This window comes from Polypterus senegalus, chromosome 17 (assembly GCF_016835505.1).
Source record: "Polypterus senegalus isolate Bchr_013 chromosome 17, ASM1683550v1, whole genome shotgun sequence".
Lineage (NCBI taxonomy): Eukaryota > Metazoa > Chordata > Cladistia > Polypteriformes > Polypteridae > Polypterus > Polypterus senegalus.
In genome coordinates, this window is record NC_053170.1 from 13,829,233 (window position 1) to 13,853,406 (window position 24,174).

The 24,174-nt window shown below is 34.1% G+C and overlaps 2 protein-coding genes across 2 annotated transcripts; both read left to right on the forward strand.

The window, feature by feature from the left end:
* The first annotated feature begins 6,100 nt into the window (after positions 1-6,100).
* On the forward strand, positions 6,101-8,645 carry LOC120517717 (homeobox protein Hox-B6a-like). The gene is made up of 2 exons (XM_039740173.1): positions 6,101-6,631; positions 7,864-8,645. Exons 1-2 carry the CDS (start codon positions 6,205-6,207, stop codon positions 8,127-8,129), a joined length of 693 nt encoding a protein of 230 aa, XP_039596107.1. The 5' UTR covers positions 6,101-6,204; the 3' UTR covers positions 8,130-8,645.
* Positions 8,646-10,306: 1,661 nt separating this feature from the next.
* Positions 10,307-12,191, forward strand: LOC120517715 (homeobox protein Hox-B5a-like). The gene is made up of 2 exons (XM_039740171.1): positions 10,307-11,268; positions 11,904-12,191. Exons 1-2 carry the CDS (start codon positions 10,671-10,673, stop codon positions 12,149-12,151), a joined length of 846 nt encoding a protein of 281 aa, XP_039596105.1. The 5' UTR covers positions 10,307-10,670; the 3' UTR covers positions 12,152-12,191.
* Positions 12,192-24,174: the final 11,983 nt, after the last annotated feature.

Sequence of the window (24,174 nt, forward strand, 5' to 3'; positions counted from 1 at the left end):
AGTGGTGAAGAAATGCAATAAATTCCTTGTTGTTTTATGAAAATTTACAACTTTGTGATAGAACTTTATGAGTGGCTCAGATCCTCGATTGGCCAAGGCCGGTCATGTGGACGGGCAACCGTGAACATGAACTTTTATAATATCCCATGAGAGATCACTGCAGCATTCTTTTGGCCACCGCACCTTGTATAGGACCAGTGTCCTTCTTTAAGGTTGTTGGTTCTTTTATGTTAAAAAGAAAAAAATAGGGATTTGCACTTGGTGGAATGAGAGAAGGAGTTGGAGAGAGAGAGAGCGAGAGAGAGGGAGCCCCCACTAGATTACATTAGTCTGCCTTTTCTTCCTCCCTAACAAATGTGGCCGGTTTGATTGGGGGTTTCAACGCCAATGGAGGGTGAATGCGAATACTGTATAATGTGGAAGGGTGATACCATTTTCCAAACGGGAATCTTACTCGATTTTTTAAAGAGTAAATGAAGAGATACGAAGAAGAAGAATACGACAGAGCAATCCATGAAAGCTATCTGTTAGGAGAATTCCGTAGTTACTGCACTAAGAGTGATAGTATGTCACCTACCTGTTATGACAAAAGGACGGCAAAGGTAAGATAAATTTGCTTTTAATCACTTTCAGTTTACTTAACGGTGCTTATATTTTTTTGCTCTTATTCCTTTTTCAATTGTTTGTAAGTACGTAGCCTGATACATTTCACAATATTTGTACATTCATTTTTACTAGTGTTGCTGGTGTGCATTTTAAATGTTAAAATTGCAATTAATATAGTAATTTATTATTATTATTATTATTATTATTATTATTATTATTGTTGTTGTTGTTGTTGTTGTTATTATTAATAATAATTCCTATATTCATTTTTAAGAAATAGCTGGTATTGAAAGGCTATATCGCGATGCTCGGTGAATGTCCGCTCATTTAACTAAGGTGCAGTAGTGCCAATTCAATTTTGTCTGGCTCTCTTGGGTCACCAGTTACGTGAAACATTTCATTAACTGGGCACACGTCGCTATGCGACAATCCCGTTCCAGTTTCAGATATGAAGAACCCAGAGGAGAGAAAGTGAAGCTGTCAATTAATTCAGCTGCCAGTAGTCAACAAAAAGTTTAAAATATTTGAGTATTTGTGAGATCTATCTATCTATCTATCTATCTATCTATCTATCTATCTATCTATCTCTCTCTCTCTCTCTCTCTCTCTCTCTATATATATATATATATATATATATATATATATATATATATATATATATATATATATATATATATATATATATATATATATATATATATATATATATATATATATATATGTGTGTGTGTGTGTGTGTGTTTGTTCGTTTGGTCAAGGTAATTTACTCTCTATTGTGCTGACATTTGGACTAAGACTAAATATTTTCCCATAAGGGAATATCTTTTTTATCTTTTTGAAGAAATTCGCAGTAAAAATATAATTTCTCCTGATTTTATAGCTAAAATGTAAACATATTAATAATATTTGTAACACACTGAATCAGTAACGAGTCTATATTTTTTTTACATTGTTATCAAATAATGAGCTCTTTGATCCATTGGCACTATGACAAAGCCGCGAATTTGCTATTCCAATGATACATTTTTCACTTACGAAGAAAATGAAGGGCAACCTAAATAATATTATAAGGCTTTTTTGTTTGTTTGTTTGTTTGTTTAACAGTGTCTCTGCAACCAAATGTAAATCAGCTGGAATGCATGACAGTTGTTCAGATTTTTAAAGTCAGCTTGGATAAAGACGTCTACCTATAATAATAATAATAATAATAATAATACGTTTGGGCTTTTTTTGTTTGTTTAACAGTGTCTCTGCATCCAAATGTAAATCAATTGGAATGCATGACATCTAATTCAGGTTTTTAAAGTCACCTTGGATAAAGACGTCTACCTAATAATAATACGTATATGATAACGGTTACTCTCATTTGATTTGCCGTCAATTGTGGCATTCAAGTATTAATAAGAAAAGTAAAAAAAAATGCATTTGAGTTTGTTTCTGATTTTAAAACCTGCATGCTGTTGCTTTGTCCTTTTTCTGAAAGTTGCGCTTTTAATTAACTTCGCCGATCTTCCCGAGCAGCCCAGGCTGTCGGTTCGTGTTGTACGTATGCACTTCCATTTGTTGAACTGTCATCCCGGCTGCTTTCGTGCTGCTTGACATTTTCTTGCTCTTTGTTGCCATCTAGCGTCCGCTCATTCACAAGTAAGTATCACATGAGCACAATTCTTTTGTCAGTAAAGAAAAATAATCATTACTTTCTCATTTGTCAAAAACACTTCATCCTGTTTCACTGCAGCGTTGAAGATCTGACCATAGAGTTACGTATGTACTGTAAACTTCCTTTTGAAAATACTGCACTACAGTATTACATTTTTACTGGAGGAGTATACTTAGTCGAGTTCTACATGTGATAACACGAATTCTTTTCAGACTTCCAAGAGTTGCCTTTAATAATGATACAGGCTAAGAGATGAGGAAGGTAGAACGTTTATTTGTGGAAAGTGTTTTGGAAATTGATCTGAGCTGGATAGGCGCGTTCAGGTGATACGAGCTCTCAGTGTTTTTGAAGTCAGAGGGCAATAAAGAGGCCCATTCTGTTATCGTACATTTGGCGTTCATTGAGTTCTTGTTACAGGGCAATTATATTAGTCTTGGGGGTGTTATAAAACTTGTTGAATTACAGACACAGAAGGAAAGAGTGCGTGCGTGTGTGTGCATGAAAGAGACCTAGAGGAAGAGTTGAAGAAAATAACTCGCTTGAACTGACGGAATACTTTTAATATGCTGTTCGCGTTTGTCTTTATTTACATATATTCAACCAAGCCTTAGAGTTTATGGTAAGTAGCGAACTTTAGTCAGTGCAGTTGCAGTTACAAGTGGAACTAAAACGGGGAATCCGTAGTTTCTGAAAATAGTAGTTCGTGAATAGGAAAGTTCTGCAATATTTCACATACCTTAAGTAACTTATATCACGTTGGAGTTAATAAATCATGTATTTACTAAATGGTTTATTTCTCAGTGAAATATTACAAAGGTAATTAATACTAGAAACTGAAAGGAAACCAGACTTCCAGTTCAGGATTCGTGTGCTTTATTGAAGGTGTTCTATTATTTGTCGATACTTTTAAAGGGTTTTGATATCTTATGGGTTTGCTGTTTTCACCGGCTGTATTTTTTTTTTAATTGTTATTTTAAGTTATTGATTTACATTTTCCAAAACTGTAATGCATGTCATCGTCGTTAAGTCATCTTACGTTAACTCTCCAAACATGAATATTGGAACTTTAACTGCAAGGTACAGGTCTTAGAAAAGTGTTCAGTAAGAAAAGGGATTGTTTCCATTTATTCTGGATAGATGAATTTATCCAGATTCAAAGAATCTCTGTTCTGCTTTGTGGCTGCATTGCAAATTATAAAAATGGTTTTACACTATTTGGTGTTTTTTTTTTTTTGTGTCATACATATTTTTCTTAGTTCTCCGAAATGGAAAAATCTTCACTGCTCTTTTTTTCACAGTTTTTCTGACCTTTTTTGCTTTAATTTTGCTGCTATTATTATGATATGAAAATGTCTTAATCGTTTAATGACATATTTGATGTGTTATTGTATTTGGTGCTTCGACAAGTGTCATTTTTAAAATGTTTTTTTTTAATCATTTCATTTTATAAACGTTAAAACATAATAAAGTACTTTGATAAACAAGCACTGAACTCGGTGTTAAAAGACTGGGAAAAAGTTCCCGTTAAGCGCGTACTTTGATTCTAATTATTCTGTCGCTAAGATCCGCAAAGTGTGCTGAATATTCCATCAAATCTTTAACCGACAAAGCATTTCAAGATGTTGCTTTCATTTACCAGTCGTTCATTTGTTAGTAGTGTACTCACTCTGACACTTTTTAAAGGAAACTTTAGAACTTATGAAAGAAAAACACACGCGAAATTATGTATTTTGCCACATTTTTTTTAATTATTTCAATCTTGGGCATACATGAAAAACAAACAACAAATTATACAGTACAATAAAATGAAAGTAAAATTTCTGAGCTAATTCTGATTCAAATCTCTTGTATTTGGCTTTATTCATTTTAATGGCATATAATTCAATGCATTGATTTGTTTTATTGCAATACAAAGAAAACTCAAAACATAGTGATAGATATTATTTTAACTATAAAAAATGTATATATTATAAACAGATTAATAGTTTTTACATATTTTACATTGAAGATTAACAAATTAAACAAACGAGTTACAATTTTATAATATTCCTAAAATGTATCCATTTACATTTTGATTTAAGAACTTACGCTTGGAGGTCAAAATAATGATCGTCGACAGAAGTAATTCTTATTCGAATTTCTTCTATATTACTCTTCAGCTTGCAGCTGCATTGTTTGAATATACAAGTGTATATATATGTATTTTTAAAAATCTTCAGAAAGACAGATGTTCATTCCATAACCGCAGACTAGAAGCGTGGCTTTTGGGTGTTTGTGTTGCTCAGAGTCCAGCCTTCATACACAAAGAACTGCATGGGGGAAAATACAACAGAAATATGTCAGAAAGGAAGGCCCATTTCCTTTGCATGTTATTTCCTTGAATTATAGCCACATTGTTCGTTTATAAATTAAAATAAACCCGTTCTGAATGTATACATTACACTTATTGTAAGTTCATAAATAATCAATATGACTGTGTTCTAATTTGTCATTTCTAAGTTTCGTACAAGTCCGGAGTCTACAGAGAGCTTCCATTAAACGTCTTCTGTACTTTGCTGTTTGATCTCGCCTCATGCAAGGTATATCTAAATATATATATATATATATAAAGAGAATAGCAATATTTGTATACAAATCAATTTTTTTATATTCTAGAAAAGTAACCAGTTTAACGTTTATGTATTGGTGTATGTATTCTGTTTCTTATGCTACAATGTGGATATAGTGAAGTGGACGACTTCTTTCTGTAAATGCCATTCATAATGATAATTTCTTCAGGTCTTCACTGAGATAATCGAAGACGAAGACACATATCTATCAATAATTTAAGTTTTAAAAATCCGATTAAGCAACCCTTTATAATTTAGTATTATGTTTTGTTTCCTCCATCTGCTCACAGCGCACGAGTCATATGGTAGAAACGCGTTGGAAGAGAATCCAGTTGCGATCTGTTGCTGTTGTGTGCTATAATTCTAAAATATCAGTCTGCACAGGAAATGGGGCTATCTTATTACATAGTTTAAATGCCTCGCATACGCAGATGTTAACAAAAGTGCAAAAAAATCATATTGCGATAACGAGGTCTGGAGGATTTCTTTGAAAGTTACAAGATGAAAACAGGTGAAGCTAGTTAAGCATAGCTGAAAAATGATATAAGAAGTAAAATGAAATTCCAAATTGACTTTAAAGCCGCAAAATTATTTAAAGGTGGAAAGACTGAAGCTAAAGCCGTTGTAAATATGAAGTTCCACTGTAAAGTTGTATACAGGAGAAAATACCAACGATCATATTGCATTTAGAAAAATATTTTGTTTCTAACTGATATTATTTATTTTAAATCAAAGTGTTAATAATGCAAATGCAGATATCGCCCTTATTAGAATATAACGTGATTTGTATGAAAAATAACAAATAGTGAACTAAGAAAATAAAAAAGGAAATGCTGTTTCATAATTGAAATAAAATGATCAAAATAAGAAAAAAGCATGGAGCAGATGTTTAAAACTCTGTTACACGGCCACGTATACAAAGAATTAGAATTCTCTATTTGAGAAAGGATATCTGAAAGCCTTCCGTCGCGTTACTTCAGGGCAAAAGTTATTTTGTTTTAAGACATCGAGCTCATATTTTGATCAGGAAGGTTGTTTTTACAGTAAAAAAAGAAGCGAGAGAAATAAGAGATTGCAGATTTCTGAAGGTCCCTGATGCGTGCTGTAAGAGTCCCTCATGGGTGCTATTTTCCTATCAAACACGCTCGCCATTGGTCAGTTTCAGATCAGATGGTGCAGTTTCCTTCTGTCCCGCACTGGCACCTCGCCACCCCCACCCCCACTCCCCTTCAGCTAAAATCCAATCTCCGATAAACTACTAATAGCTAAACCAGTTGGACTATAAAACACAACAAATCATAAAGCAAGGAAAAGAAACGTCGCCTCCAAATGAGTTCGTATTTTGTAAACTCCACTTTCCCGGTTACTCTGCCCGGTGGACAGGAGTCTTTCCTGGGACAGATACCGTTATATTCCTCGGGATACACGGATTCTTTAAGACACTACCCCGCTGCTGCTTACGGAGCTACAAGCGTCCAGGACAAGGCTTACCCATCCACTTACTATCAGCAGGCTAACGGTGCTTATACTCGTTCAACAACGGTTGCTACTTGCGATTATGGAGCAGCAAGCTTCTACAGAGAAAAAGACCCTTCGTGCACACTGTCTAGTTTGGAGGAGCACTCGCTTGTTTTGAGCCAAGACCAGCGAAAGCCTGAATGTGCAGCGCAGAGTAAGAGCATATTCGCTGAAACAGATGACCAGAAGGCAGCAACCCCAGTTTACCCCTGGATGCAACGAATGAATTCCTGCAATGGTAAGTTGACTTTAGTGTGCATCAATATAATTGTTTATGATCTACGCTAGTTTATTGCAGGACAGGCATATAAGCACGTTACGTTTATAGATACTCTTCGGCGCTTGCAATATTTTACTCCCTGTCAGACATTACTGTACATTACTCGTATTTTGAACTCAGTGATTGGACTATTGAGTATGAAACCTTTAAACTGTAATGTAACACAAAGTTCATCATTACGGTTATTAATCGATTATCATTATCTCAACTTATGCCTCATGCTATATGGAACATTGAGGTTATATATAAGATAATATATAAGAACACTGTATATTACATCAAATCTCCAATTCTGCGTGCAATTGTTGCGTTTGACATTTGAAGTATAAGTAAAGCTGCTTAGTTATTAAAATATTCATTGGATGGGATAAGAACTGCACCGGCTGAAAACTCTGAGTGACAAATTTATCCCGTCAGAAGTTGTTGAATATAAATTATTCAAAATGTGTACATGTTTGCAGGGACATATTACATTCACTGTTAGGTAAAAATGATTTTACCTATTTAATGAAAACGTTTTCTTATTAGACGTATTTTCAATGATGTATAGCAAGTTTAAGTGCAATCTCTTTAATCAAAAGGTCTTCATGTTTAGACGTATTATTTGTTGGCTCAAAGGAACTAAATTGATGTCCATTAGTACACTACATAAAATGCAGGTAGATCACTTAATGCACGCTGTTACACAAATCAATAAAATTCATTATTCTTAAAATGCTTAGGTCTATTGCCGCTTATAGTGAGAACCGCATCCATCCGAATGGAGGGTTGCTGTACTTTTTTTCCGAAAGTGAGCTATACTTTCAGGATATCTTAGAATTAGACGTTACCACATGCTCGTTTGCATTTCTTTCACGGAGAGAATAGTAACCCAAACCTAAAGAAGGCTTCAGTAGTACGCACTGAAAATATACACACAGCTTCAATTACAACGTTACTACCCTGATTTTTAATGAAGAGCCACGATGTCCACAGACAGCTACTTCCTGACAGTTTAAACCGTGAAAGCAATGCTTTATTGAAATCAGTGGTCGCTTGCCTTGCAGGAAACCAGAAATTTGCAAAACAAAGGGCGGCTGGTCTGGAAATTAAAAGATTAGGTGGTCAGCTCACTTGTATTGTCATCCATGTTCTCCAATGGGAAAAGATGTAATCTGTTGTTATTTTTTCCTTGCTAATTTCGCTGACAGGTTCTGGCTTTGCAAACAGTGGTCGGAGAGGTCGGCAGACGTACACCAGGTACCAGACTTTGGAGCTGGAGAAGGAATTTCATTTCAACCGGTACCTAACAAGACGTCGTCGTATCGAAATTGCACATGCACTTTGTCTCACAGAACGACAGATAAAAATCTGGTTTCAGAATCGGCGTATGAAATTTAAGAAGGAAAACAAGCTAATCAACTCGACGCAAACAAGCGGAGAAGATGAAGAAGAAAAGAGGACATGTTCAAAGTAAAAAAAAAAAAAAATCTAGAAAGTGACTGTTCACATCTTAACTATACATCTGAAGATGCCTTTACTGGCAAATATGTTCCAACTTTCTCAATCTTTTGTTAATAAAAGTTTCATCAGAATATTGTTTAGTACTTCTGTTTTGGCATTCCAACTTATATATAATGTTTCAGTCAAACAAACAACCAAACTGTTTCTAACTTTATGTCGCTATACGCAATAGTCAGTATTGAATTGTGTGAAAAAGCTGTTTCCTCAATGACAACATTTCTAGCTCTTGGTGATGTACAAAATTCGAAGAAATGAAAAAGGCAAAGGTGTTTCATGCTGTTTTGTAAATTTATTATACGGGGTCTTTAAATGTGTGTTATTTGATAGTAAAACAATCTACTGTAAAACTTAGAAACTACCTAGAATGGCTTAAAAGGTTATATTTTATTAATTTTGTACGTGTTGGTGTCTGTAGTATTGTCCAAAGTTATAATGAAAACCCATGGAATAAAGCAAAATATTGGCTGAATATTTCGTGGTATTGTTTCTCTCTTATGTTTAAACACTCATGTATAGAGTATACACACTGTTGTAGTAATATCTATCTATCTATCTATCTATCTATCTATCTATCTATCTATCTATCTATCTATCTATCTATCTATCTGTCTGTCTGTCTGGCTGTCTGTCTGTCTCACTAAATTTGGTGATGAGAGGCAATCTGAATCTGTATATCTGTCCACATCCCCAAGCACACATACAGTATAATATATATATATATATATATATATATATATATATATATATATATATATATATATATATATATATATATATATATGCAGATATATATGTGTATGCGTGTGTATATGATTTTTTTTGGCAATGACCAGCTTACTATATAACTTACACGTTCTCTTTACATAAACCCACTTTTCTTTTTTGCACAATAGTATATCTGCTGATTTAAGACCTCCATGCATCTATCTATCCACTTACTGTACTCGTTCAGTCCTTCTGTTTGGGTCTTAAACTGAAATATTCAACAATCATTTCAAGTTATGGTGGTTAAAACGACATGAATTTGCCAAAATGTTTTGGAAGCAGCGCCATTTATTGCATGGCATTAAACTGAAGCGTTTTATAAAGGCTTTATAAAGATTTATTTCTCGATGATTCACCAAACATATGTAATACCTTTTATTCCATTAACTCTGCATTTGCATCCAAAATAGTGCACGACAGAAAAAACATTTTTGTTAAATATAGAAAATAATATATTTCTAATTTTCAAATAATATTAGTAACATCTAATTTTAAGACATGGAGAGCGGCTCTATGTTGCGTGCAACAAGTAACACGAAAAAGACATATACTACCGAGACAAAAAACGATTATTTCTTTATATCAAAAGACAAAAGCAATCGCACTAATAAATTCTCCGGTTATGAAAATGTCAGCATAAATTCATGTTTTTTTCTATCTTGTTCATAACCTGTTTCCTTAACCGTTCATTATAATCGGCTTATCTTCTAATCTTTTAACCGCATAGGTTTTAGCACTGTAAAGTAAAACTATATATTTCTGAATGCAATAGAAAAGATTAAATTAATCTGTGAGTATGTAAACTGCGCGAATATAGATAGATAGATAGATAGATAGATAGATAGATAGATAGATAGATAGATAGATAGATAGATAGATAGATTTGTGTGTGTAATGACTACACGGCAATATGAAGTAAGTTATGAAAAGGCATATATTTAAGTCAGCTACATTTGGCTGACTTTATATATGTTTGAATTTAATGTACTTACTGCTTAATTTTAAGCCTAAAATAAATAAATCAATCGCGATATAGAAATAAAAAGTTCAAAAATGAGGGGCACGGTTCTTTTCTAAATAAATAAAAATTATATTATTATATTATATAATCATAACCTCATAATAAATGTCATACACATCATATGACCTTTTTTACCAAAACGTAAATTGTGAAAATTGTAATTAAATCGAAACGAAAACGGCAAAATTTGAATGATTGATAAAACTGGTTTTAGTAAGTGAAGTGTCAACAGCATTATTATATATTTCTCATAAGTATAGCACCTTTTAACGTCAACAACACTGTTTATTATGAGAAAATTACCATAAAATTCAGTTATGAATAACACAAAGATTTAGAATGAGTAACTGTTGAGGATTTATCTTCCTTTGCGCAATAAATTCTATTCCCAGTAGGTGACGCTCTCTCCTAGCAAGGAACGCAATCTGGCTTTTGGGAGGCTTGCACTGACTTGAGCCTAACAATTCTCATCTCGTCATTATTTGTAACCATAGAGCATGAATTACCTCTTGAAGTCATCAGTGAGAATTTACGACTGGTCAACAAAAGCACGTGATTCCCTAACGCACCCCCACCCCCATATTTGGCCGCATACATAGCAAAAACGAAGTACAGTGCATTGCTATAATTCATTAATACATCATAAATCGTGAAGCACAGCGTTATAACGACCAAGATCTACAAATCAAGCCCTCTAAAATAACCTAAATGAGCTCTTACTTTGTAAACTCGTTCTCAGGGCGCTATCCAAATGGCCCCGACTATCAGTTGTTAAATTATGGAACTAGTAACAGCGCTATGAACGGTTCTTACAGGGATACCAGCACCATGCATTCGGGCTCATACGGCTACAACTACAATGGAATGGACCTTAGCGTCAACCGTTCAACCTCTTCGAACCACTTTGGGGTTGTCGGGGAAAACTCCCGAGGTTTCCAATCTCCGACACAAGAGAGCAGGTTCAGACAGCCTTCCAGCTGCTCGCTCTCGTCTCCCGAGTCCTTGCCCTGCTCCAACAGCAGCGAGACTCACGGAGCCAAAAGCTCTTCGTCCCCATCTGATCAGACGGCGACTACAGCCAGCGCAAGCACCACTACTAGCAACAACAACAGTAACAGCAGCAGCACACATTTCACAGAGCTAGACGAGACCGGCGTTTCTTCAGAGCCCGAAGAAGGCACTCACAGACCAAGTAACAACATTACCAGGGTGCAACCAGAAGCGACTGCAACCTCGGCAACCTCAACAACCGATGGACAAGCGCCTCAGATATTTCCGTGGATGAGGAAACTGCATATTAGCCATGGTATATATCTATATATATAAATAATGATTTTGTGATATGCGTGTTTGTATAATGTCTTTTTATTTCTCTTGGTATGCGTGCTTTTATCGCAGCCTCTCAGCAATTTTGATAATGTAGGAAGAATACAATTTTGACGTTTAAGTTTCTAAAACTGTTTCGAAATAATACTGAATTGATATTTTATTTTACGCACAAATATTTTACTCAAGGTGTGCAGGCAGTAAAATGGCATTCCAAATTAAATAAGGAATACATTGCAGTGTTTTAAAAAAAAATAATTGGGGGAGAATAAAAAGTTTACCTGTAATAAAAGGAAGCATACGGTACGCCGAAAAAGAAAAGAAAAAGAAAACATGCATTTGAGAAATTACGAAAAATAACTCTGTACTGAATCTTTTAGGCACACTTCAGTGTTATGGTGAGGTAATTAGTGTTTCTGTTTTGCGTAGGGTGTGTTATCGTTCAGCTTTTAAAACACCATTAGAAAAATGTGACAATTCTGTTTTCAGAGTGAATTGCAAAGTAGGTAACGTATGAACCCCTCGCATATCAATCGCATCTTCTCCAATGCTTTCGCATATTTCTGTCCATGACGTGCTAATGGCTTTTACAAACATTTTATTCATGCTATTTAGATATGACTGGACCAGACGGGAAAAGGGCCAGAACAGCTTACACCCGCTACCAGACGCTAGAATTGGAGAAAGAGTTTCATTTCAATAGATATTTAACCCGAAGAAGGCGGATTGAGATTGCTCATGCCTTGTGCCTCTCTGAAAGACAAATCAAGATCTGGTTCCAGAACAGAAGGATGAAATGGAAGAAGGACAATAAACTAAAAAGTATGAGTTTGGCAACCGCAGGCAGCGCATTTCAACCGTAGATCTAAAAAAAAAAAAATGTGTGTGTGTGTGTGGAGCGTTTGGGACGGGGGGTGGGAGGGGGAGCAGGTGTGGGGGGTTAGGTGTGATTATGATGGGAATTAAGACTTATACAAAAATACACAACATTATTCCAAGTCTGGAGTACTGTAAAAGCACCTTTTGGCATGCTCGTGATGTTATAGGCATCTTGGAAACGTTCTACTGTGGTACAACTAACAGAAAGTTTGTGTTTTTGTTTGTGTTTTTTAAAATAAAATAATTATTTGGAAAGAGAAGAAAATATACTATAATGCCCGTTGTTATCGTTATAAATCTTATGTGACAAGTGCGATGTTGATGCTTTCTTAAAAGTCGGCATGTTTCATGTGAACTTCTAAGTGTTATAACTTATTTCCAATCTATACCAACTGTATAATTTTAAGTTTACAATCCTGAAATCTACCTATACTAATACGAAAGCTTGGCTTAACGTTGTCGCTTCTGTGGTACGTGTACAAAGGCACTTACGTGCAACCTCGCGTCTTCTTTTAAATATTTTTTCTTCTTTTCTTTCTTCTTTCAAATGTCAATGTGCTTAAATCTTTCAAAAACCTGTAAAAGCCAATCTAGGTTTTGTCTTTGTTCATGTGTGTATACTTTTACTCGAATGACAAATGTACAATATGTTATTATTCATGTGCGAAAAAGGTTGTAAATAATTATACATTTTTAATGTGATCAAGAATATTTGTAGTAAGCAGTGTGAATGACAAGCATTCTGTGGAAAATGGCATCTGTCATGTGCGACTGCCACTTAGTATTTTGCGAATAAGCTTTTTTGTATTTGTTTGTAGCTTAACTTGAAGTACAAAACATAAATAAAATAAAAATAAAGAGACTCCTATTCACTTCACATGGTGTCAGACTTTATTTTGTATTGATGTCTTTTGTGTAAACTAAGATAATGCACACCCATGATAAGGGCAACTGTACCGTTGAATTAAACCATTAGGGACAACTTTAATAGAGGAGTACTCCATATAAAGTTAACTGCATCGCTCCTTTACTGCTTTACGTCATAACTTTCGCCCTTAGCGCTCAATCTCTTGCTGTCGAACACGGAGATAGGTTAGAAACGAAGGAAGGAAACAAAGTCGACTTTTGAAGGTAATACCCGAATCAGGGATATCGCTGTTATGCTATAGATCTGTGTTCCAGAACTAATTTTACTTATCATATTATGTCTTTCAACTATACATTGAGCATTTCCCAGCTAAAATATGTATTGTACTTTATATATAATATTAAGCCAAAGCGAAAATCGTGTGGTGACAGCAGTTAAATAGAAAAGGACAGATTGCAATACCACAGAAGTCACCTTTTCACTACTATACTACTAACATTAATACAAGTCAGGAGAACCACTTTTTTCCCAGGAATAGTAAGTCCAACTCGCCAACGTGTTATCTGTTTCTGTTGCCCTCTTTTGGGCAACTCTTGTCACTTACACTTTCTACAAAAAAAAAAAAGTAAACTTGTAACCTTCAAACTTACCAATGACGGTCATTGGCGGAGATCTGCATGTAACTTTTTGAAAGTAATGCTTGAAACACTCTTCTTGCAGAAGTTACCATCTTGCCCACGGTATCCTTTGCTTTAAATTTGAGTTATCCGTTTACCAAAGTATACCAAAAGTAGGTATGACATTTCGATGTCAAATGGATGAGGGTTTTATCTAGAAGTTAGATCGTAAAAATCGCCCAGACCATAGACAGATACCCCTCACTGGCTCTCAAAAGTCACGTGGGGTCCATAAAGTTAGTTTTATGGTTTTGGGGAGTTGACAATGTACTATATATTTCCCGTTCTAGAATGTAAGTGACGGTTTAACTGCTTCTCTGGGATTGTAAAGGGTCAGAAACGTGTTCTAGACAAGCCATATCTTTAGCCCAGCACTTGGTGCACTTTGCCAGCTATGGCAAATATGCCACAGCACAGCTGAAGTGTGAGAAGCTGAAAAGAGGGCACTCCTCATTTAAAGTAAGTAATTCTCTGAGTTCTAAAGTATTTATTTATTTGTTTATCTGTGCCTTTATTTATTTAATTTCTGCACAATGTGTGTCAGTTATTAAACATGTTCTTGGTAAACCGAGTTGTCGGGGGATAAGTGACTTCGTCATCATATGTCTAAATAAAGGGAAAAGATTTTTTGTCATTTATGCTCCCTGTAGTTCAATTTTACATTATATATCGCTGCTGTTTCTTGAATTTTCTTAAAATGCTCCTGTGCTTCCCATAGTAACAGGTCAAAAAACAGATATTCAGAATTTGAACTAATAAAATGGAATTCTGCTCCTTCTCAACCTCATCATAATATGACCAGGATTATTATTGTTATTATTGTTTTATTGCCATTGATTCATTTATACATGATATGATTATCATTTTCTATATAATTCAAGGGAGTTATTTCTAAATACTGTTTTTCTGTATTTTCTTACAAGGTACGGTGTAAAAGCTAAAATATTGTTAACTTGCTCACACTACAGGACTAAAATAGAGTAATGCAGCTTATAATTTTTGGATTCTATATATTTATACATCTATGTATAAAAAGGAGACCCATCAAAAACGTTGATTCACTCCCACTTTTTCGAGCGGATTTTGTTTTTTGTTTGATATCTCCACTACACTTACGTGACTGTTTGAAACAACGTAATAACCATTATTCATAACTCACACTCTACAGGGAATTACATCTGAAAAGTTTTTAAAGGTTGGAAATCTTTCAATTATTTATGATACAAACTCATTTTAAAATTCTGAAACGGAAACGTGTTTAATAAAATAATAATATTTCTTTGGTAGTTGCAGGATTTCTCCAGCAAAGTGCATATTTTTTGTATTGTATTATTTGTTTAAGTCTTTTTGAAACAAGTGCACTAAGTTATTGTATCGTTCATTGACAGATGGTTTGCTGTATTTTTGTCATTTTATACGTCGTGTCGTCAATTGATTTTCATCTGACACTTTGGAGAAGAGTATCATTTACTCTTTGAAAAGCCACGATTGGTTACTTAAATTGTTATTAATGTACCTAAGTATGAACTGCGTTTTACTAACGTCCAAAATGTTGCCCGGACCTTCTTGATAAGGTTGGTGTAAATGACATCCATCAGCATACATACCTTTTCGAAATCCGAAGTAATACCGCATTATAATTATGGAAATAAATATCTTTTTTAACCCCCAATCTCCAACACGGTAAAATGAACTTTCCTAATGCTTTGAAAACATATATGCTTTGCAAAAATAATTTAAAGTTCCAGTTGGTTATTTCTGCAGTGATTCCGGTAATATGTTGAGTATGACAGCATTTCACTTACAGAGTTGATCAAACCTGTGTGATTCTTTACGTAAGTCCGTATTGATTGAGTTTGCCGCTTTGTTGAGATGCGTTTGTCACTACTCGTTCTCTCCTTCAGTTCTTCTAACTCTACAAAGTGCAGTTTCCTGTGTAGTTTATAAGGCTAATGTTGCTATTCCTTACTGTCTTTGCTTACAGTATTCATCTGTGGGGGTGGGGATTAGCGAACGTCGTATCAAAAGTTCAGAAAGTGGATTTTTTTTTTTGGTTCAGTAAGGAAATTTGGGATCATAAACAGGAAAACACGTCTGTGATCGTCCTGAAAGTCAGGGTTTCAGTTCAATTATTCTTCAGTTTCCTTTATTATAATGAGCCAGGATGGAATGTTGGAAATTCATAACTGAGTGGCAGTAGTATGTATTTTTACGATACCAGTTCAAAATGTCTAGTTATTGTAAAATGTACATTAAATGTTAAACGCTCATTCAATTTACAGTAAATTTATTAACTCTGTCTCTGTACTGTGAGCATGAGTGTGTCTTGTGTATGTGAGAATACAGAGGCAAGTCCCATAGCCCGTAGCTCTAAAACAGACTGGTATTTTAATAAAAGTAGTGAAAGGAATAAGCAAAATGTTATATAATATTTACTATTATTTAACCAATAAGTGTGTAACGCCTAAATATTTTTGCCAAACTTGATAAACCGATAGCAAATTAAAAGAAAAAAATCTTTACTTGTGCAGGAAACGTGAAAATCTTTTTTCTTTACTTCTGTTTTATAAATATATCTGCCGATTTCAGAAACGTCATAATGCAGAATGGTTTAGAGCAAATAATATCCTTTTGTTTACTTACATTTTTTCATAAGTGATTTTCTTGCTCAGAAACCAAGAAAATATTCAACTTTTCACTCTGAAACATTAAAAGACAACAATTCTGAACGATTAAGTTACCATCCAACAAATATAATGTGGTTTGCATATTGATAGGAGTAATCTGCGCTCATATCTCATCAATAATTCATTGAAGCAGGGATCATTTCGAGGTCAGCAGACTATTGCTGCTCAGCGTTTCAAGGAGGGCCAACGCTTCCCATCAAAACTCAATGGCTGTATCTAGCACATCCTTATGGGGGACCTTTTTCTTCCTTTTTATAGGAATATTAACAGTTACTGCCAATTTAAATGAACAAAGTAAAGGCCTCTTGAATTTAATATAAATAAAACATTAATGATTACTTTATCAACTATAAATTGACTAGCTTCCACTGCGCAGTGCTGCTCTCCTCTCTAAATCATGTGTCTGTGACATTCGTTTATTAGTTTATATTGTAAGTTCAAATACCAGTTTTAATGTTTATTAAGAAATACAAAATTACATATATTATTTAACTTTTAATAATATTTTATTGTCCAGTTGATCTTTTGTTAAGTTAATTAAGCTCTGAATTTAATGATTGTCTTAAGTGGTAGAAAACTCCTTCGAAGCTCGTCACCACGAGGTGTCCATTTGCTCTACTTAATACATTTTAATATTAGCTCAAAAATTATTATTCTCTCACTATAGCCAATGCATATTTTCGCAGAAAAGAAAACTGACTGCAGTTCAGCATTAGAAGAAACCAGTGAAACCAAACGTAGAAAGAATTGTAAATTTTAAAGATACAAAACTAATTCAATCATGAAGATAGTCATCTGTCAGAGGCAATTACTATGCGATTATTTTTTAACCACACAGGATAGGCGGCGTTTTTGAATTGTTTTTAGCATTAGGTTGTTTGAATGAGTTTAATAAACGGCAACGGATGCAGCAGTGCTTTAAAAAATGTACACAGTAGTGAATATTTATATTTCCGTTTTGAAACTTTGAACCAAATAATTATAGGATTCCATTTTTTAACCTTTATTAATAAATTGAGAGTAAATCACATCATCTACTTTAGTAGCTACATTAAAGTTTCTTTCTCTAAAACCATCGGTTTTAATCTATCCGGGAGGACTTACACTGCAAAAAACGTGTGTGTATATATATATATATATATATATATATATATATATATATATATATATATATATATATATATATATATGTGTGTGTGTGTGTGTGTGTGTGTGTGTGTGTGTGTATACTGTATATGCTTAACTTGCTTCTATTGCATGCATCCGTGGGTTGTAACGTCTGCAAACTGCCAGCAGAGCCCGCTTCAGACCAAGTTCACTGCCAATGCATCTACACCACTCCGCTCCAGCAGCCCTTTTTATCACTTTGGTTTCCTTCTTAGAAGGAATTTTGTTATCTGTGTTAATATTGTGAATATTATACTAAATTTGATATCGTTTGTAATGAAATATTTGAAGCTTTTTGCTTTTCTAAAAACTTGCCTAAAAATAATAATCGATGTTTCATTGGTTGAAAATGTCATTGTGATCCGTGAAGACCAAAGACAAACATATAAAATAACTAAATAAGCATTTAAAAGTGTTAATAAATTGTTAATAGTGGTCGTTTTGTAACCTTTTGAAGTTCCTGAATAAATATATGAAAGAAATAGTTGTTTTACTAGTTTAGTATGCATAAGAATCAAGCAAATTGTTCATAAAAAGTTCAACAAGTTAAAAAAGACGAACGCAGCGTCCCTAAAATATTTGTAGCGTCATACATCTGAAGGTTAGAAAACTTGAGGGTCAATAGTTTGGCGCTGTCAAATCAGCCGCAATTACATTGGCTTATTATGGAACGTTAAAGAGCTGGAGGAGGACAGGGTAGTGCGTGGTCTAAACACAGAACCGTAAGCATGACCTTCACTGTAACATGCCGCTCCGCAGGAAGAGAAAAATGTGTGTACGGGAAGGGTTGGGGGTTAAGGATTTTGGAGAATTGATTTAAACATTGGAGATGCTGCACCAACCACTGAAAATTCGAAAGGTGCTGTTAAAATAAGCTTGGCTATTAAACAAGATTGCATTTTAGCAAAAATGATGACATATAGGGAAGTCGAGAGCTCTGTTTTATGGTGCCAAATATGCACAATAATTTGCTTCTAAAAACATACTGCAAGCCCTGAACCTTAAAAGAAAATTCATTTTTTATTTGTTTTTTTTATCTCGATCTCAACTCAACTTATTTAAATATGGCGCTCTTCACTTAGAAATAAATACTATCACCATATTTATATCTGTTTATGAAGATGATAAAAATTCAGACCGTCAGGAGGTATAAGGCTGATTTGGAATTTTATTATTTTAATACAAAATATTTTCTAAGACAGTCCCGTTGTAAGGTACCGCTTATATCAGGCCTAGGCCAAGACATATAGGAAAAGTTTATGTGGTGTGTATTCCTGTATACTATTATTATTACTATTATTATTATTAGTAGTAGTAGTAGTAGTAGTAGTATTGGTGATGGTGGTGTTGTTGTTGGTGATGTTGGTATAGCTTTTAAATGCAATAAAACAACTACTTTAGTTGGAGCTATAAGGAGAACGAATACACTGCATACTTCACGATCATAAAAGATCAAAACTTAGAGTTCATGTATTTATAACACCATGCTGTCTTCAACTGTACTTGACATTTTAAACAGAAATTCAAACAAATAAAGTGCTAATACAAAGAGCTGGAGTATACCGTGCCATTTGGAATGAGAAATTAAATGAACTCAATAACTTTTTATTTTAATAAAGACTTCTAGTTGCTATACAAAAAACTTTACTTTTAAACATGACACATTATAAAATATTGATTATTACTTCTATTAATGTTAGTAGTTAATAAATTCTCACATAGTCAGAAAATGTTAGGTATACATAAAGTACCTATGCTGTAATAACTGATTAATTGTATCACAAAAGAGGATGTTACAATAATGTTAGGCACATATTTACTCAGGTACAGCATATATCATACATGGCAGCAGATTTACAAAAAAATCATTATTTAGTTGTGTATTTTAATATGTACACAAATATGTGTATAGATAGATAGATAGATAGATAGATAGATAGATAGATAGATAGATAGATAGATAGATAGTAGGGACATACTGCCTATTTAAAAGGGCTTATAAAATTAACCAATCAAAACACCAGTAAATAACTACCGGAAATCTTTCGGTTTCAAAAACTACTTAAGTCTAAGGGTAATAACACAGAAGTAATTTTTATACCTTTGAAGAGTATTTTAGCTTTTTTATATACATCCAAATATCACAGGTGCAAAATAAATTGAAAATGCACCGCAGGCTAATATGCAGTTAACATTACTTTGCATTAGAAAAAAGTCTTCAGATACCACTAAATCCACAATACGATAGCTGGATTATTTCTTTCTTTCTTTCTTTCCTTTTAGTCTTCCATTGTCATTTCTATATCACGTGTTACGCAAAGTGACTTAGAAATTATAAGGACAAGAAGGCAAGTTGCATTCTATTTTATTGATTTTAAACCTTAAAGCACACATACCTAATCAAGGCAGCGAGGGTATAAGACTGTATGATAGCAGCTTATAAAAGTGCACTATGTGGTAGATCAGTATACTCGTTAAGACGTGGTGTGAAAAAGACATAGTAAACGGAAAATAATTCCATTAGCAAACACAACCCGTTTGAGTTCAACTGCGGGGCACCGCATTAATTTGGATTCCCTTCTGACCCTCTACGTTGCCTGGCAGGGAATCGCAATGCATCTTTAATATCTGCAAGGGAAATATAATTAAATGAAAAGAAATAGTAATGGCCATTGACATATAATTACATTCCCAATCAATAAGAATAATTTAAATACATACTATAGTTAGTTATTTTACTCGGTTATGTACCAAGTCAGTTATAAGTGTCGTTCTTCCCGTATTAGTTTTATGCTGCATGCTTCATATTCATAATTTGTTTAATTCGATGTATCAGCGTATATGTATTTTTACGTCTATAACTGGTCGTGATTTATTCAGCTGTCTAATAAATTAATTTTGTAAATGAAAGTTTGAATTGTGTCTGTGAATACAAGTTGTTGTTTTTTTTTTTACTATCGCAAATAAAAGCAATATTTGTGCAGTAATCGAAATGTAAGACTTGGCTCTTCAGAGCTTTTTTTTTTTTCAGGCTCTGGGGACTGTTTTGAATAAATCCCCCTTTCTGGCTATTTTTCTCCAAAGTAATGACCTGGGCAAAATTCAATATGACCGAGCAAGCGGTATGCATTACTATAGAAGTCGCAAGTGGGAGAGCCCTCTAGAAGGGGTGAAACGCAGGTCAGCGCGTCTAACAAATATTAAAATGTACTGGGATGCATGACACGCCTAGCTGTTTAACAAAGACTGCCAAAGTATTAGATTAATACGAAAACTTGGGGTTTCACAGCAAAATGTTCGAGAGGCCCGAGGGTTTCTCGCATTTAGAACACTTGTAAAGGTATTGTGGTTTTAGTTGTACTAACTACGCAGCAATGTTGTACAGGGTACGTTTCACTTGGGGTAAGACGTCAAAGGAGGGGTTGTGTAAGGAGATGAAGTTCATCTTCTACGACGTTATTTTTTTTTTCCCCTACGTTTTATTGTTTGCTTCTTCTCGAAGTCTTTCTCGGTTTGCAGTGTTTTGTTTTTTTTTTTTCTTTTTATCTTCTAAGATATCGTTTTCTGTAGTAATGGCGAAAAGTTTGGCTCAGTCTACGGAAAGAAAGGACAGAAACTGCAATAGGAAATAAAAAGGCCACGGACACAACCTGTAGCACGGAACTCAAAATGGTAAGGCTAACGTTTAAATGAAGGAAAATGAGAGCTTTAAAAGTGCGATAGATGTTTAGAATTTTCTTTGAAACGTTGCTTGAAAGCAACGCAAGTAATGGAAGTTCCTAAAACCTGAAATAAAGAACAAAGACACGATAAAACAGGATCGTTTAATTAATCTGGAGATGACATTTTAACTTGGGTCTCGCGGCAGGTGCTTCTCTTAAATGACCACGTGTTTGTGAACTTAACCTTTTTAAAATTCGGGTTAGTTTTTGTTAGTCTTTTGCTTTTCTATGCAGAAACTGAGCCACTTACTTTATTATTTTGATTTTCTATGTGAATGGAGACTAGTAAGAGGTTAAAAGAATGATAGAGTCATTGATATGATATGAAGCGGGGGCTGGGTGTGCATATGTGTGTTGGGGGGGGGTGGCTGGGGGCAAATTCACAAAATGGAAAAACCCTAAGGGGTGTAGTTTTTTTTTTTAACCAGACAAAACGCAATGGATCGTTTAGGGACCAAATAGCATTTGAGATAATGGTATTTTTAATTGAGAATTCACATTTTAAAAATGTGAATATTGTAAGCCCAGAAAGATGTCTGTGTCACTCAGCAATAAGTAAACATTTGTGTATAATTGAAGAGTTTCACTTGATGTATTTTTTTATTACTTAAAATAGGAATTAAAATGCTTGATAATGGATGTACACACTGGATCTGTTCATTTTATAACGTTATATGTAAAAATTGTAAACAGGGTACCTTTCATATGGAATATTTTAAAATAAATATAATCAGAAATTACCAGAATTTAAGATTAAAAATGGAGCAATGAATATAACCCGTTCTTACTGAGATAATTCATGTATTGGAAATAACCTGGAGATCGTAAACGAAAAAATCGCATTTTAATACCCTACAGTAAATGCATTTGAGGTGCCTTTAGCAGGGGGGTAGGGAGTGTGAGATGGCTGCTGTATTTTATTAAATGATTATAAATTATTACTGTACACAATAGTTAATATACGCAAAAGAAATATATCGTTTTTTTGTATTTTTATGTGGCTTTTCACAAAAATCGATTTTTTTGTACATGCAAAATGTTCTTTAATTGTGCTGTTGTGCAATATGTCATTTCATTAACCCTCTATGATTTTGATTAAATATCTACGTGATATTAATCTAAAATGTATAACGAGATATTTATGTTTAAGTATGTCTCCAATATAAATGAAAGAGGTGTTGTCTTTGTTAAATGGTTTCATGCGTCTTTAATCAAATGTTTTAAAAACTGCTTAAGTGTGAATCTGGGTGTTTTTATGAATGTATGACTTGTCTCTGAAGACCGACGCGTGCCATTTTCTATACGCCCTCGAAACGGTACATACACTAAAAAAGCAAAATAATAATTACTTAGCTAGTGTATTATCGCTTCGAACTTTCAGCACTCCTGTTTATCTTTTAAAAGGTTGAATTTTGCCTTTGTAAACATCTCATGAAATATCCACAGTGAATCAAAATCATCTTCTAAAACGTAGCAGACACAATGTAACTACCACAAAGTTCACGCACTCTTTTTTTCCGTGTTTTATGTGCATTTTACGTAACTGTGTATTGGCAACAATAATTGCAAGCCACTAATTCAAGATCATTTTTTTACTGTTTGTTCAGTAGCTGCTTTGTTTGGTAAGACGTGATGGACTGTCGTGAAAAGACATGACTTTTTATGTATTTCAAATTTCTAGTTGAAATTGTAATTTGTCCAGACATTATATAACCATCTATGCGAACATGCAGATACAGAAACGGAATTTTAAAAAATGAGAAAGGCAAGTGGATATGACATATACACATAAACGTATAATTTTGGTGTTTTGCAGTAACAATGGTATTTTAAGGATCACGCGATTTCTTTCTTTTCAGTTAGTCGATGCATTATATATATATATACATTTATCAATGCAAGGCAGCGATCTGCGATGAAGGATTTTACAGCGAAAAAGATGACAATGAAACACATGTCTTCTATATATACCCTGTAGATCCGAATTTGTGTGAACAGAGAAGCGGTCACAAATTCGTATCTAGGGGAGTATGTAGTAGATATATACGCTACGCTGCCAGCTGACAAAGATGATACCAGAGATAAAGAAGTATGAGAAACAAGAATTTTGAACGTGTGCCTGATTAAAAAGAAAATAGTAATCTGATAACTTTTTATATTGTTAAGAACTATAATTAGACTGCATTGGCGTAATTCGTAAACAATTATAATATAGGGCAATTTAATTGAAGATTGTTAGCAAAATATAAGGGTTTAGTTGCGGGTCAATTTCAAGAAGTGTGATTAGGGTTATATTCTTATTTTATTCCAAACATATTGAGATAACGCATGTTTCATGCAGAAATGAAAAATAAATACACAAAACAGTATAACTGTTTTCAGCTTTTAATCTGTATTCAAGTATTTATTATAATATTTTCTCTTGATTAAACAGTATAACGTATTTGAATAAAAAGTATATTTTGAAAACTTTCATCATCTGCTCGATTAGAAAACGCGCCCACAAGCAAAGAGGTATTTAGTCTCCCTGAAGCCGTTAGGTTAATGCAAGACTAACTGTGATTTAGGAGCTTGGTATCCCGAATTAGTTGATGAATTTTTTATCGATCCAAACAAGCCCAGATTTATCTCTGACAAGCGTTGGCTGTGCTTTGAAAACTCCAGATCCTTCTATCGTCGCTAATAGGAGCAAAAAGTAAAACCCAAGCCAAGATATCCAGCGCCCTGCCTTTAATTTATTTTCATGAACACGAGCCAAAATCATTTCAAGTTTAAAAAAAAAATTCCTAACTATGAAAGATAAGCAACACCTCCCGATCAGCGCAAACATTTCATGGTAATTTTGCCCTTGAAAATGCCAAGATAACATGCAGTTTTCATTATTGG